Consider the following 14,800-nt stretch of genomic DNA (forward strand, 5'->3'; position numbering starts at 1 on the left):
GATTGTATCCAAAAAACATAAAACCACGGCTGCCCAAATCACGGCAGAATTAAATGTGCACCTCAACTCTCCTGTTTCCACCAGAACTGTCCGTCGGGAGCTCCACAGGGTCAATATACACGGCCGGGCTGCTATAGCCAAACCTTTGGTCACTCGTGCCGATGCCAAACGTCGGTTTCAATGGTGCAAGGAGCGCAAATCTTGGGCTGTGGACAATGTGAAACATGTATTGTTCTCTGATGAGTCCACCTTCACTGTTTTCCCCACATCCGGGAGAGTTACGGTGTGGAGAAGCCCCAAAGAAGCGTACCACCCAGACTGTTGCATGCCCAGAGTGAAGCATGGGGGTGGATCAGTGATGGTTTGGGCTGCCATATCATAGCATTCCCTTGGCCCAATACTTGTGCTAGATGGGCGCGTCACTGCCAAGGACTACCGAACCATTCTGGAGGACCATGTGCATCCAATGGCGGTGCCGTGTATCAGGATGACAATGCACCAATACACACAGCAAGACTGGTGAAAGATTGGTTTGATGAACATGAAAGTGAAGTTGAACATCTCCCATGGCCTGCACAGTCACCAGATCTAAATATTATTGAGCCACTTTGGGGTGTTTTGGAGAAGCGAGTCAGGAAACGTTTTCCTCCACCAGCATCACGTAGTGACCTGGCCACTATCCTGCAAGAAGAATGGCTTAAAATCCCTCTGACCACTGTGCAGGACTTGTATATGTCATTTCCAAGACGAATTGACGCTGTATTGGCCGCAGAAGGAGGCCCTACACCATACTAATAAATTATTGTGGTCTAAAACCAGGTGTTTCAGTTATTTTGTCCAACCCCTGTATATATATATATATATATATATAAATGTAGTTGATTTATATGCCATACTATACTTATCTTTTCAACATTTCTTGTGATAACCTGTTTGTCAGTTCAAATTAGCTTAACTTTAAGATCCTCATGTTTTACTTTACTGTGACTGAGTTTTTCCCCCTTTTGTTTTTCAGCATCAGTGATGTTGCGGTTGGTGTAAAGGTAAATATGATCTATTCTTATCAATATTTTTTTTAGTGACTTTAATGCAACAGACATTGCTGTGCCGTTTATCACACATCATTCAATAGGATCAAGATGGATGACTTGATTGATCACTTAAGTGCTTTGACGTTATAGGAAACACACTTTGCTTTAGGGTTTATTGTATTTATCTTTTGAGTTAAAGCCTTAATATGAGTGAATTTCTACAGGCTTCCAATATCTCAATGCTTGTAGCGATGCCAAAATACCTCAACACTTAAAATTGTCCTGAATACTGGAGCAGATTATATTTGGTTATGGACTGGACGGACGGACAGACAGATTATAATTGGTTATTTTATTTAATCCTGTATTTCTGTCATCATACAGCTGGTCAGTTTTGTTTTTAAAGCTCCAATGCTCACAAGATAATACAGAGAGAATCCTCAAATTCCTCAATAACACAAGACTGAAAAAAAAATATATATATATATTATATAATACAAGACCCTGATTCCTGCCATGAATATCACAAATGTGATTACAAAAAAACAATGAAGCTCCAGTGCCTGAAGTGTATTAAACTCAACTTATTCTAAAGTCTTTAAGGTTTTATAACATTGTTGAGGCGTCTTATTTTAATCTGGACTCAAAACCGTGCCTTAAAGCAATCGAATCATGCAAAGCAGATCATCCAATTATTAACAGTATACAAAGATCCTTCCATTGACTAACCGGAATGACCTATAACATAAAACTGTGCTGGACACAGTGGAATAAGTGGAAATGAAAAGGTGGATAAATTAGCCAGAAAGATAATGCAAAATACAACAAACACAAAAATCCTTGCAACAGATATCAAGCCATCAATAAATAAATACATTAAGAAAAAAAACAACTGAGTGGGACACAGACAACAAACAAACTACATGAGATTCATCCGAATAGAAGCAATTAGCCAAGAACACATAGACCACTGAAGTCGTTTCGTCATTTTGTAGTCCACGCCATGTTGTTATGCCCATATTTGGTAACCCGGGTCTAGGAGAAATTTTGAATAGGAAAGATGAATGGAGATTTAGAAAATTGCCCCTCTCGCATCCTGTAGTCATAAAAAATGCTCCAGAGCTGTTAGGTTTTGTTTTATGGAGATTCTTCTGTTTATTATCACTGGATCCTCTGAATTGAAGTCGTTAAAGAGTCAAAATATGAATATTGCTACATGTAAGCTAATGCTACTGTGCACTGAATTGACGTCACTAAACTGGAAGCCTCTTAATGTGTTCTTTTTTTCTTTTCTTGTATAAGTCTCTTAAATGAGCGCACGAAGCAGCGCGACTCACCGGCGTAACAGTGTAGTGATATTCACAAGTTTTGGTTGATATTTTTAGTAGCTAGCTACATTAAAGTAGAAAGCGAGGATGGTTCAGTGTTACGCCTTTGGTTGTACTCACCAAAAGCGAGCCGCTCGTTCCGTCGATTTGATCGGTGTAGTTCAGTGACGTCTAATGAATGTGCAGTAGCGTTAGCTTTCGTGTAGCATTATTAGTATTACGACCCTTTAACAACCTCGTAATTCAGAGGATCCAGCGATGTACAGGAGAGAAATGTACACAGGACAAAACGTACAGGGTTCTGAACATGTTTATTCAGCACAGGATGCGTTAGAGACGATTTTTTGAAAACCCCGTTCATTTTCGCCACAGGAAATCTGAGTTAGACCCGGGTCTCCAAATATGGGCGTAACGAGGACTACAGAATGACGCACGACTTCAGTGGTCTATGCCAAACACAACTCGCACTAAAACATATTCTAATTGAATGCCCCAAATACACCAGAGAGAGAGACAACAGCTACACGTACCTGGAACTGTTAAAGAAACCATCAACCAAGAAAACACAAGAACAATCCTAAATGTCCTGGCAGACAAACAAAAATGAAAACAAAAATATAAATGGACAATTAAAAACAAGAAAAAAAAAAAATACTTGAACATAACACCGATCATGCCATAAATAACACAATCAAGTGTATAAAGTGGTGTAAAAAATATCAAATAAATAAATATTTTAATCTGAAACTCGATATAAAAGCGATATAATGAAAGGTAGAACATCTGCATACAGTAAGCTGGATTTCTGCATAGCTCTTATAGAGTTCATTATGCTGTTGTACTTTGGTGTAACTTAACCACATGTACTCAAAACTAAATGTGATTGGAACCATTTATTATTTAACAAAAATACTTAAACACAAACTGCTCATGTTTGTTTGTTTGTTTTTGTAACAGTCCTTTCTGTGTGGGTTTCCTCCGGGAGCTCCGGTTTTCTCCCACAGTACAAAAACATGCAAGTGAGGTGAACTGGAGATACAAAATTGTCCATGACCGTGTCTGATATTAAAAACTTGAACTGATGAATCTTGTGTGACCAGAATCTACCGTTCCTGTCATGAATGGAACCAAAGTGTGTAAAACACGACGTAAAATTTACCTACCAAGCATCCGAGATTCATTTTAAACCGCTTTTGTAATTATTTTCTTAAGCTTACCTGATGATTTATTTTGCTCGTACCAGTTATCTTTGGGAAATTGCTTTTTACGTTCTTGCTTAAAAATGATAGGATGCCCTTTAGAAAACAAAGATTAATAAACCATTAGTTTTTTATAATAGAAAAAAAGGCCAAGACCATTTAGAAATGTGAAAGCAAATGTAGAACTGTCCCCTGGATATTTGATTTAGGCCCACTTCAAGTTTTCAGCTCCTGCTTTGATAACATTAGACAGGCAGTAATTGAATGGAGCCTGTTTATGTCTAAGACGGTTAGGGAAAAAAACTGTTCTTTTCAGAAATGCCTTCTGCTAGCAAATCCTTTAACTCGATTTGTGATTCAGCAGCAGAACTTTTCCTTTTCTGAAAATGAAGTTAACCCAGTTTTGTGTGAACGTAGTTTGGGGGAAACGTTGATTTAATAGCATTTATTTTGTCATTTTTTCCCCCCCACAGTTGACATTGATGTGCATTTTTCTAGTAAGATGTAGCTGTGGTATGAGGAAAATTACATTCATTCATTGTAAGAGTACTTTTAGAAGCTGGAAAAAGCATTACCTTAAAAAAAAAGTAAAATTTAATAGTTGTAACCTTTGCCAAAAATAGCCGGAAAACAAAAGCACACCATTTATTATGTTTGCCCCTTATCAGGAATGACTGTCAGCCTGGTATTCAGAGCATGTTTACAATCAGGGATACACAAGACAAAGACCTCATACTTTGCAAGACTTGCCTAACACCCATCACCATTAAACATCTGCTCATTGAATGCCCTTGATATTTACAAGAAACCAGCAGCTCTTCCTACCTAAAAAAAAAATTGGGGAAATCTTTAACCGAGTCAAAGCAGGAGTAGTTCTCAGAAATCTTGCAGAAATACAAATGTGAATACATATCTAATGATGTTACACTGGAAAAACCTCTAGAACGAATAAGTACTAGAAGAATGACCTGATATAACTTGCAGAGTGACAACTGTTCCTGCCATGATAAAGCCAACGGGGCGGCATAGAGGCTCGGTGGGTAGCACTGCCGCCTCACAGCAAGAAGGTCTTGGGTTCGATCCCCAGGTGGAGCGGTTCGGGTCCTTTCTGTGTGGAGTTTGCATGTTCTCCCTGTGTCTGCGTGGGTTTCCTCCAGGTGCTCCGGTTTCCTCCCACAGTCCAAATGTGTTCAAGACTGTTTGATATTGAACTTGAAGTGATGAGTCTTGTGTAATGAGTAACAACCGTTCCTGTCATGAATGTAACCAAAGTGTAAAACATGACGTTAAAATCCCAATAAATAAATAAAGCAGACAATCGAACATGGCGTTAAACCCTAAAACTATAAAAATAATATATAAAAAAATAAACATGCTCTGATGTCAGAGGTCAGGTTTATGTAATTAAAATCAAATTACAATTAGCGAATTAATCCATAACCATGCTTCATAAGCAAATCTCAATGTTGCACCAATTAAGTCCCGAAATAAGTATTTATCCAAATGGTGGTTTGTGATACTAATTTCTTTATTTGCTTGCTGTCCTGAAAAGTACTTAGATGTGCTTAAAGCAACTGGTTTGGCTATTGCTAAATGGTAAGGAGAATGTAAGGGTTAATTCACATGAGAAGCAGTAAAACCGCTTTTGGGCGGCTGTGCCGCTGTTTCCTATGGTGTGTGGAGTGTGCTTCCCTAAGCGGCACACCGCAAACTTTAGCCACGTTGGGCTCGCGATGGATTTGCTCTGGCCACGGCGCTTCAATTCCATCTGATTGAACTTTGACCCAGTTTGCCGCTGACCTTTTCTAAGCTCCTCCAATGAGACGAACTGTTTGATATGACGCGGTAAAAGTGACTCGGGCCGTACGAACAACGCTTAAAGTAAACAAAGCTTAACGTGACTTATTGTAGTAAAACAGCGAGAGAGGAATGTGATTAGTGGAGGAACTTATGATCAGTAATAATGAAGAGAAGTTTAGTGTTTCTGTCTCCTTCTTTTACTACATTAAACCACTTAAGCTTTTTTTTTTTTAACATAAGCTGATTCTCACAGTTTCTCAGAAGCTCGAGCCGTAACACAAGTTTAAAAGTGAAACGGAGGAAAATCCAGATGAACACAGATACATGTGGAGCTTTCAGACTGGATTTGACGATTGTTCCAAACGCAGATTTGTCTCATATTCACACTTTGATGACGTTTTACCGTACAAAGCAGCAGTTTGCACCAAGACTCGCAGTGACCAAAGTGCCCTATGGAGCTCAGAATAAAATGCACATCAGTCAGTGTTGTGTACTGATGTGTACTGATTTGTTGTTTTTGTGGAATTTAGAGGGGGTCTGATGAGCTGTTGTCCAGTAGTATGTACAGCGGTACCACTTTGGGGATGAGCAGTATCAGCGGTAAGTAAAAATCTCTACATTCTGTTTATATGTTTAAATATACATATAAATAAATGCCGTATACGCATGCGTGGGTTCAGTTTAAGGATGCAATAAAACAAAGCTCTACTGAACAGTTTATCTCCTGTATTTCTTTCCAATAATACTTCACACACAAACGTGCACGCAGGCGACACAGCTCCCGATCACGTTTTAAATCCGTGATCTGATATACAATCTATCGCACTGTATAGGGAACATAAATCAATTGTCTAATTCACTATCTAGTGCACTATGTAGGGAACATAAATCTGTGATCTGATACACATTCTAGTGCACTATGTAGGGAACATTAATGTGTTTGTAACGTGAACAGTCAGCTTAATAGCTCAGTTAGCAGCTTCTAAGAGTTCTGTTATCACCCATAATCCTTTGGTGTGTGCAAGAGGTTTTTTTATTTCTTTTTCCCCTTCGGAGGTTCTTGCCTTTTTCTTGTTGTTGTTCTTACCTCCCTGAAATGAGTTTTTGCAACTTGGGATGTCTGCTTTGTAGTGTTAAACTTTATATTCGTTGTGGAACTACTTTTTGGCGGAAGGTATTGTCAATATTAAAGCATATTTATTATAAAATTCAGGGCTTCTTTGGTTTATTTTCTTTCTTTATTTTGTGAAAACTGTTGTATAAAAGTAATAGATCACTCGAGGTCGTGTGTTATGTCGAATAACATCACGGCTGTGATTATCTACTGTACTCACCTTCGGCTCGTGCCTGCGACCGAATCACAGCCGTGATGTTATTCGTGATAACACACTCCCTCTCGTGTTCTATTGCTTAAATATACTGTATATATATACATACACAACTGTTGTAACAAGGTTTTAGCAGATTTGTATCCTTGGAATAAGAAATGTTCACTGTGGAAGCTTTTCTATAAGTCAGAAATGTAAATAAATTAAAAAAATAAATAAATGTCCCCACTATTTTTACCGTGTTCACTTCATCCATCATGTATTTCAATCCTAAATTAAACATGGATGCCCAAAATGATGACGTGGTGTGATATATATCTATGGTGCAGACCGTTGATTAATTGATGAACTAAAGCAAGACAACACAAGCGGCAATTTTAATTTTATTAGGACATAAAACTTAATTAGGGTTACAGAACATTAAACACCACACCAATCACAGTGAAGTTACCGTGGCGCATTTGCTCTCAGCCTCACCTTCAGCAGATTCCTATCATGGTTACTCAAAATATACAGTGGCACATTAGGTACAGCTTCCTGTACTGTTCTGTAGGGTGCAAAGGTAAAGGGCTTCTAGTCTAAACGCTACGGCTCTGTCCGAAAACCCAGTGATCTAACTACATAGATACATTTTACGTCATCCTACACTCATGAGAAGAGGGCGTGTCTAAATTCCTAGATCCCTTAAAATGCTCCTACTGAGGCGCCTTAATTCTGAGTGATTCTGACTGAATGACGAGGGAGCGTCCGACGCCTCCTCAGCGCTGAAGGCAATCCCAGCATTCAGTGCGGCACAACTGTTCTCACAAAAAGTACAAAATATGGCTGAGCAACCAACAGAGTTCTTTTCAAATGTAAATAAATTCTCACGGATGTTTAATGTGTATAAAGGTGCACGAGTGTCGTTTATTCGTAGGTTCGGGCTCGTCAGGGACGGTTTAATCGTTTTCGGTACACGGAGGGAGACGTTAGCTGGCGTGCTAGCGGGTTGTGCCGCCTCAGCCCGTCGGTTTGAGCGGTCTGAGGGTAACTGTGTTAGCTTAGTAAGCTAAAACTGCAGTGACATAATTGTAGTGCATCTAAATAATCTCATTTATGAGTTTGATGTCTTATTAGAATCCTCTCTACTGAGGCAGCTGATCAGGTAGGTAGTAGGCAACAAGGCAGCTCACTAGGTCATAATGTTGATCATAATACAACCTTTTAAATATCTATATATACAGTGAAGCCCGAAATTATTCATACCCCTGGCAAATTTTGACTTAAAGTTACTTTTATTCAACCAGCAATTTTTTTTTTTACCAGAAATGACACAGGTGTCTTCCAGAAGATAATAAGACGATGTACAAGAGGCATCATTATGGAAAAAAATATTTCCCAGCTTTTATTTACATTTGAACAAAAAGTGGCATGTCCAAAATTATTCATACCCTTTGCAAACTGTCACAGTCTATGGGAAAATCCAAAGTTCTATACCATTCCAAATAGTCCAAGCTGTTCTAAAGCATCCTAATTACCCTGATTCATTGGGAACAGCTGTTTTAATCAACTCAACAGGTGAAAAACAGCAACTCTCTGCAGTTGGTTTGTGGACAGTCATGGCTAAGACAAAGGAGCTCACTAAGGACCTGCGGCTGTGCATTGTGGCAGCTCACAAGTCAGGAAAGGGCTATAAGGCCATATCTAAATGTTTTCAAGTTCCAGTGGCTACAGTGCAAAGTATTATTAAAAAATACAAGACATTCCGCACTGTGGAAAATCTCAGAGGACGTGGTCGGAAGCCAAAAGTGACACCTGTGCTGGCCAGGAGGATAGTGAGAGAGGTGAAAAAGAATCCAAGGATCACCACCAAGGCCATCCTGGTGAATCTGGGCTCTGCTGGTGGCAACGTCTCAAGGCAGACAGTCCAACGGACACTGCACACTGCTGGGTTCCACGGACGCAGACCAAGGAGGACGGCACTTCTCCAGAAAAAGCACACAAAAGCTCGCTTGGCCTTTGCAAATGCTCATCTGGACAAAGAAGAAGACTTCTGGTCTTCTGTTTTATGGTCAGATGAAACAAAAATTGAATTGTTTGGCCACAATGATGTATCCTTCATTTGGCGTAAAAAAGGAGAAGCCTTCAACCCTAAGAACACCATCCCCACTGTCAAACATGGTGGTGGGAACCTAATGATTTGGAGGTGTTTTTCAGCCAATGGACCAGGGAACCTAATCACAGTAAACGGCATCATGAAAAAAGATCAATACATCAAGATTCTCAACAACAACATCAGGCAGTCTGCAGAGAAACTTGGCCTTGGGCACCAGTGGACATTTCAGCACGACAACGACCCAAAACACACAGCAAAAGTGGTGAAGAAATGGTTAGCGGACAAAAACATTAACATTTTGCAGTGGCCCAGCCAGAGTCCTGACTTGAATCCAATTGAGAATCTGTGGAGGGAGCTAAAGATCAGGGTGATGGCAAGGAGACCCTCCAACCTGAAAGAGTTGGAGCTCATCGCTAAAGATGAATGGGCAAAAATACCAGTGGAGACATGCAAAAAGCTGGTCAGCAATTATAGGAAGCGTTTGATTGCTGTAATAGCCAATAAAGGCTTTTCTATTAATTATTGAGAAGGGTATGAATAATTTTGGACATGCCACTTTTTGTTCAAATGTAAATAAAAGCTGAGAAATATTTTTTTCCATAATGATGCCTCTTGTACATCGTCTTATTATCTTCTGGGAGACGCCTGTGTCATTTCCGGTCCAAAAAAAAAATTGCTGGTTGAATAAAAGTAACTTTAAGTCAAAATTTGCCAGGGGTATGAATAATTTCGGGCTTCACTGTATATATACAGTGTATCACAAAAGTGAGTACACCCCTCACATTTCTGCAGATATTTAAGTATATCTTTTCATGGGACAACACTGACAAAATAACACTTTGACACAATGAAAAGTAGTCTGTGTGCAGCTTATATAACAGTGTAAATTTATTCTTCCCTCAAAGTAACTCAATATACAGCCATTAATGTCTAAACCACTGGCAACAAAAGTGAGTACACCCCTAAGAGACTACACCCCTAAATGTCCAAATTGAGCACTGCTTGTCATTTTCCCTCCAAAATGTCATGTGATTTGTTAGTGTTACTAGGTCTCAGGTGTGCATAGGGAGCAGGTGTGTTCAATTTAGTAGTACAGCTCTCACACTCTCTCATACTGGTCACTGAAAGTTCCAACATGGCACCTCATGGCAAAGAACTCTCTGAGGATCTTAAAAGACGAATTGTTGCGCTACATGAAGATGGCCAAGGCTACAAGAAGATTGCCAACACCCTGAAACTGAGCTGCAGCACAGTGGCCAAGAGTATCCAGCGTTTTAAAAGAGCAGGGTCCACTCAGAACAGACCTCGCGTCGGTCGTCCAAAGAAGCTGAGTGCACGTGCTCAGCGTCACATCCAACTGCTGTCTTTGAAAGATAGGCGCAGGAGTGCTGTCAGCATTGCTGCAGAGATTGAAAAGGTGGGGGGTCAGCCTGTCAGTGCTCAGACCATACGCCGCACACTACATCAAATTGGTCTGCATGGCTGTCACCCCAGAAGGAAGCCTCTTCTGAAGTCTCTACACAAGAAAGCCCCCAAACAGTTTGCTGAAGACATGTCAACAAAGGACATGGATTACTGGAACCATGTCCTATGGTCTGATGAGACCAAGATTAATTTGTTTGGTTCAGATGGTCTCGAGCATGTGTGGCGGCAATCAGGTGAGGAGTACAAAGATAAGTGTGTCATGCCTACAGTCAAGCATGGTGGTGGGAATGCCATGGTCTGGGGCTGCATGAGTGCAGCAGGTGTTGGGGAGTTACATTTCATTGAGGGACACATGAACTCCAATATGTACTGTGAAATACTGAAGCAGAGCATGATCCCCTCCCTCCGGAAACTGGGTCGCAGGGCAGTGTTCCAGCATGATAATGACCCCAAACACACCTCTAAGACGACCACTGCTTTATTGAAGAGGCTGAGGGTAAAGGTGATGGACTGGCCAAGCATGTCTCCAGACCTAAACCCAATAGAACATCTTTGGGGCATCCTCAAGCGGAAGGTGGAGGAGCGCAAAGTCTCGAATATCCGCCAGCTCCGTGATGTCGTCATGGAGGAGTGGAAAAGCATTCCAGTGGCAACCTGTGAAGCTCTGGTAAACTCCATGCCCAGGAAAGTTAAGGCAGTTCTGGGAAATAATGGTGGCCACACAAAATATTGACACTTCAGGAACTTTCACTAAGGGGTGTACTCACTTTTGTTGCCGGTGGTTTAGACATTAATGGCTGTATATTGAGTTATTTTGAGGGAAGAATAAATTTACACTGTTATATAAGCTGCACACAGACCACTTTTCATTGTGTCAAAGTGTCATTTTGTCAGTGTTGTCCCATGAAAAGATATACTTAAATATCTGCAGAAATGTGAGGGGTGTACTCACTTTTGTGATACACTGTATATATATATATATATAGGCTCACAAGTGTAAAATCATACTAGTTTGGTCTTGTGTTAATGGAAGTTCTTTAAGGTACGTGAGCAGCAAGGCCAAACCAAGAAGTCACTCGGTATCAGACACGAACAAAAAGTATTTAACAGTCGTCTTTATTTGAAGGTGTGAAAGTAAAAATGTTAAGTCTTTATTTTTGTATCATTTTACCTTCATGTGTGTGTTTATGTTCTTACTTCAGACAGCACGTCGAATGGAAGTGACAGCAAGAAGTTGAGAGTAGAAGAGAGGGTGGGAGACGCTCCGCCATCACGTGTCCTGCACATCAGAAAACTACCCAATGAAGTCTCGGAGGCAGAAATCATCGCATTAGGGCTGCCGTTTGGAAAGGTCACTAATATCCTCACACTGAAGGGCAAAAACCAGGTGAGTGAACCGAACCATTTGTATTTTTTTTTTGGGTCAGTGTTCACGTTTGTATTTTTATAACTCTGATTTTATTTAATCTTGTTCTTACTGATTCCGCGTTTTGATTCCAAATTGGTTTAAAAACAGCCAGATGTTTAGATACCCAATTTAAAGTGTTACTTTAAACAGTTCACAGGGATGTAACACTATACTCTACCCACGATGCGATGTGATTCACGATTTTTTCCCCGATTTTTTAAAAACAAAATGAAGATAAATTATGTTTCTTTTTATTATTTCTGTTTAATAAAATAAAACACTGTATTTGTGATTATCTTTTATTTATCTAAATGATGAATGTCCTTTTATTTCTGAGGTTGGTACAAACTAGGCAAAACGATGCTGCACATTTCCCTGTGTAAAAAAAAAAAAAAAAATGAAATTTTAAAACAAATCCCACATTAAATAAATAAATAAATAATACAAATAAAGAAAGTATCCTCACATAAATACATTTGGCTGGAAAATCACGAACCTGGCAACCCTGTATTGACCATTAAGTGGAGCAGGCTTATTATTTAATATGAATGCTCTCATCAACGTGAGCAAAAAATATGCAAGACGAGACGGGGTAACGTTAGGCTATAATGTTGTTATACAGGGTGGGCCATTTATATGGATACACCTAAATAAAATGGGAATTTCACAAGAAAAACAATGGCGTGCTTGGTTTTAACGTAACTTTATTCTTTCATGAGTTATTTACAAGTTTCTGACCACTTATAAAATGTGTTCAAAGTGCTGCCCATTGTGTTGGATTGTCAATGCAACCCTCTTCTCCCACTCTTCACACACTGATAGCAACACCGCAGAAGAAATGCTAGCACAGGCTTCCAGTATCCGTAGTTTCGACTGATGCCACTCTCCAGTGACATGCGGCGAGCGCTACGCTGTGGGCTCTTGCTGAATGGAGCTAGGACAGCCACTGATGTTTCTTCATTAGTGACAGTTTTCATGCGTCCACATTCACGAAACTTGGCAAGCAGTTTGCTAACCGTAGCATGGGAGATGGGTGGTCTCGTAGGGTGTCTTGCATTGAAATCTGCTGCAATGACCCGGGTACTGCGTTCACCAGACATCAACACAATTTCTATCCGCTCGTCACGTGTTAACCTCTGCGACATGTCAATGGCTGTAAACAAAGAGAAGCTTGTAAATAACTCATGAAAGAATAAAGTTACGTTAAAACCAAGCACACCGTTGTTTTTCTTGTGAAATTCTCAATAAGTTTGATGTGTCACATGACCCTCTTTACATTGAAAAAACTAAAGTTAGATCCAAAATGGCCGACTTCAAAATGGCCGCCATGGTCACCACCCATCTTGAAAAGTTTTCCCCCTCCCATATACTAATGTGCCACAAACAGGAAGTTAATATCACCAACCATTCCCATTTTATTTAGGTGTATCCATATAAATGGCCCACCCTGTATAACGTTACTCCTATAAATCACTGATTAACTTTTGCACCTAATGCATTAGCTAGCTAACAAACCTGAAAAATAGCGAACTCTTAGGAAGTTTTCCGACAGGCACTCTAGCTAGCTAACAGACGTTAGCTTACCCGTCCGGAGTAACGCTGGCCATCACGGCTGCAGGGTGCTTGTGTTTCAGATGCTCATGCATCGCCGTAGTGCTGCCGTGAAACGACGACTCTGCTCTGCCGTATCTGCATACAACTTGTTTCTTTGCTTTATTTTGGCTGAAATGCTTCCATACTTTAAAAAGTTTTGGTCTCGCTATCTTTGCCTCTCTGTCTTCACGTACTCTCCGCTGCGCCATCATTCATGCTGTCCTTCTTTGTTAGTTCCGGCTGCACTCACGGCAGGCAATGGAAGCGATGCTGCCCCCCTCGCAGTTCCTTTAGTGCGTTGCAAAAACAACGACACGTCGACAATGAAATTCCAATTCAATCTTTATAGTCGACGTTATCGATTATGTCCACTAAACGTAGCAGCCCTAATTCAGAATAGCTATACCACTGGTCCTCAGAAACCTCTGGGATCGTATTGCATATCACTGGGATTATTATTATTATTATTATTATTTTAACCTGAGGACCAGTGGTGTAGCTATTCTGATTGAGAAGAACACACTATTATCAAGGCTTTTATTTTTTGTAGGCGAGACCTTACAGCTCAGTAAAATACGATTTTACAGGACACTGAAGCCTTCTGACAAGTCAAGAACGAGCAGGTCTATCACAACACGCAGCAGAAAGACCTGCTAATTTTACATTTGCACATTTAAACAGAATCACTCATTATACAATTATAACCAAACCCAAAAACTCAGCTTCTGACCTCAGGGCTTCTGAATGGCAGTTTAATTGATGAAACAATAAAAGGATTGCGATGAAGTCGTGTTCTTGATTAAAACCCAGTGATTAGCCATTAGCCACAGCCGTAGCTGGTGATTTAAAATCAGCAGTGTAGAACACAGTTGGCTTTTTTCTGTTCTGGTAGAGCCGGCAGGGCACAGAAGGTTCTGTTCTGTCAAAACGGACGTCCTGTTAAAGCGTCTTCAACGCACTCTTTCTCTAAAAAGGTCAGTTGTCTGTATTTGAAACAGTCGACTGTCTTTATGTTCTTCGGTGTTGTATTTTTAGACACTGTTCTAACACCAGTGTGTGACAGGTTTTCATTGGAAGTGCACTTAGCGAATTAATCTAATCTACTCTTTGTCTCGTCAGTATAACCATTGTATAAGCTCGACACAAAACAATTAAATAAATAATCAAATCGAATCTTGCATACAAAGGACATAAATGTAAACATTTGTTGTTTGTGCTAGAATATGACACAAGTAGCACAAAAGTTGGTCAATGCTTTGATTGTCAATTTCATTATTGCATTGCTCTAAAGTAATACTTATACGAGGGATGTTCAAAAAATTTCCACACTTTTATACCGTTGCTGTCCGATGAAAAATGTGTCTCAGAAAACCCAACTTTTCAGGAGAAGGAAAAAAAAATTTCCCCTCACAGTAACGGTCCAAACAAACCCCAGATGGTGCAATTTAGATACAATTCAGCACAGAAATACAAATATATCTTTATCAGGTCATCAATCCGTCGGTTTTATATGTAAAATGGACTTGCGTGTATTGTAGACAGCAAACAGGGACATACGCTGATTTCTTTTGTTAAATTCCAAAGAGCACGTCC

At 40.0% G+C, this 14,800-nt stretch overlaps 1 protein-coding gene across 2 annotated transcripts in view; it reads left to right on the plus strand.

Annotated features, from left to right (window-relative positions):
* The window catches only part of ptbp2a (polypyrimidine tract binding protein 2a), a 42,005-nt gene that overhangs the window by 7,350 nt on the left and 19,855 nt on the right, over positions 1-14,800 (plus strand). For both annotated transcript variants that reach the window (XM_062991430.1, XM_062991431.1), the window contains exons 2-4: positions 1,016-1,043; positions 5,889-5,958; positions 11,409-11,593. In XM_062991430.1, the coding sequence (XP_062847500.1) occupies positions 1,016-1,043; positions 5,889-5,958; positions 11,409-11,593 (283 nt within the window). The remainder of the gene's footprint in view (positions 1-1,015; positions 1,044-5,888; positions 5,959-11,408; positions 11,594-14,800) is intronic.

The sequence above is a fragment of the Trichomycterus rosablanca genome, chromosome 3 (assembly GCF_030014385.1).
Source record: "Trichomycterus rosablanca isolate fTriRos1 chromosome 3, fTriRos1.hap1, whole genome shotgun sequence".
NCBI classification, from domain to species: Eukaryota; Metazoa; Chordata; class Actinopteri; order Siluriformes; family Trichomycteridae; genus Trichomycterus; species Trichomycterus rosablanca.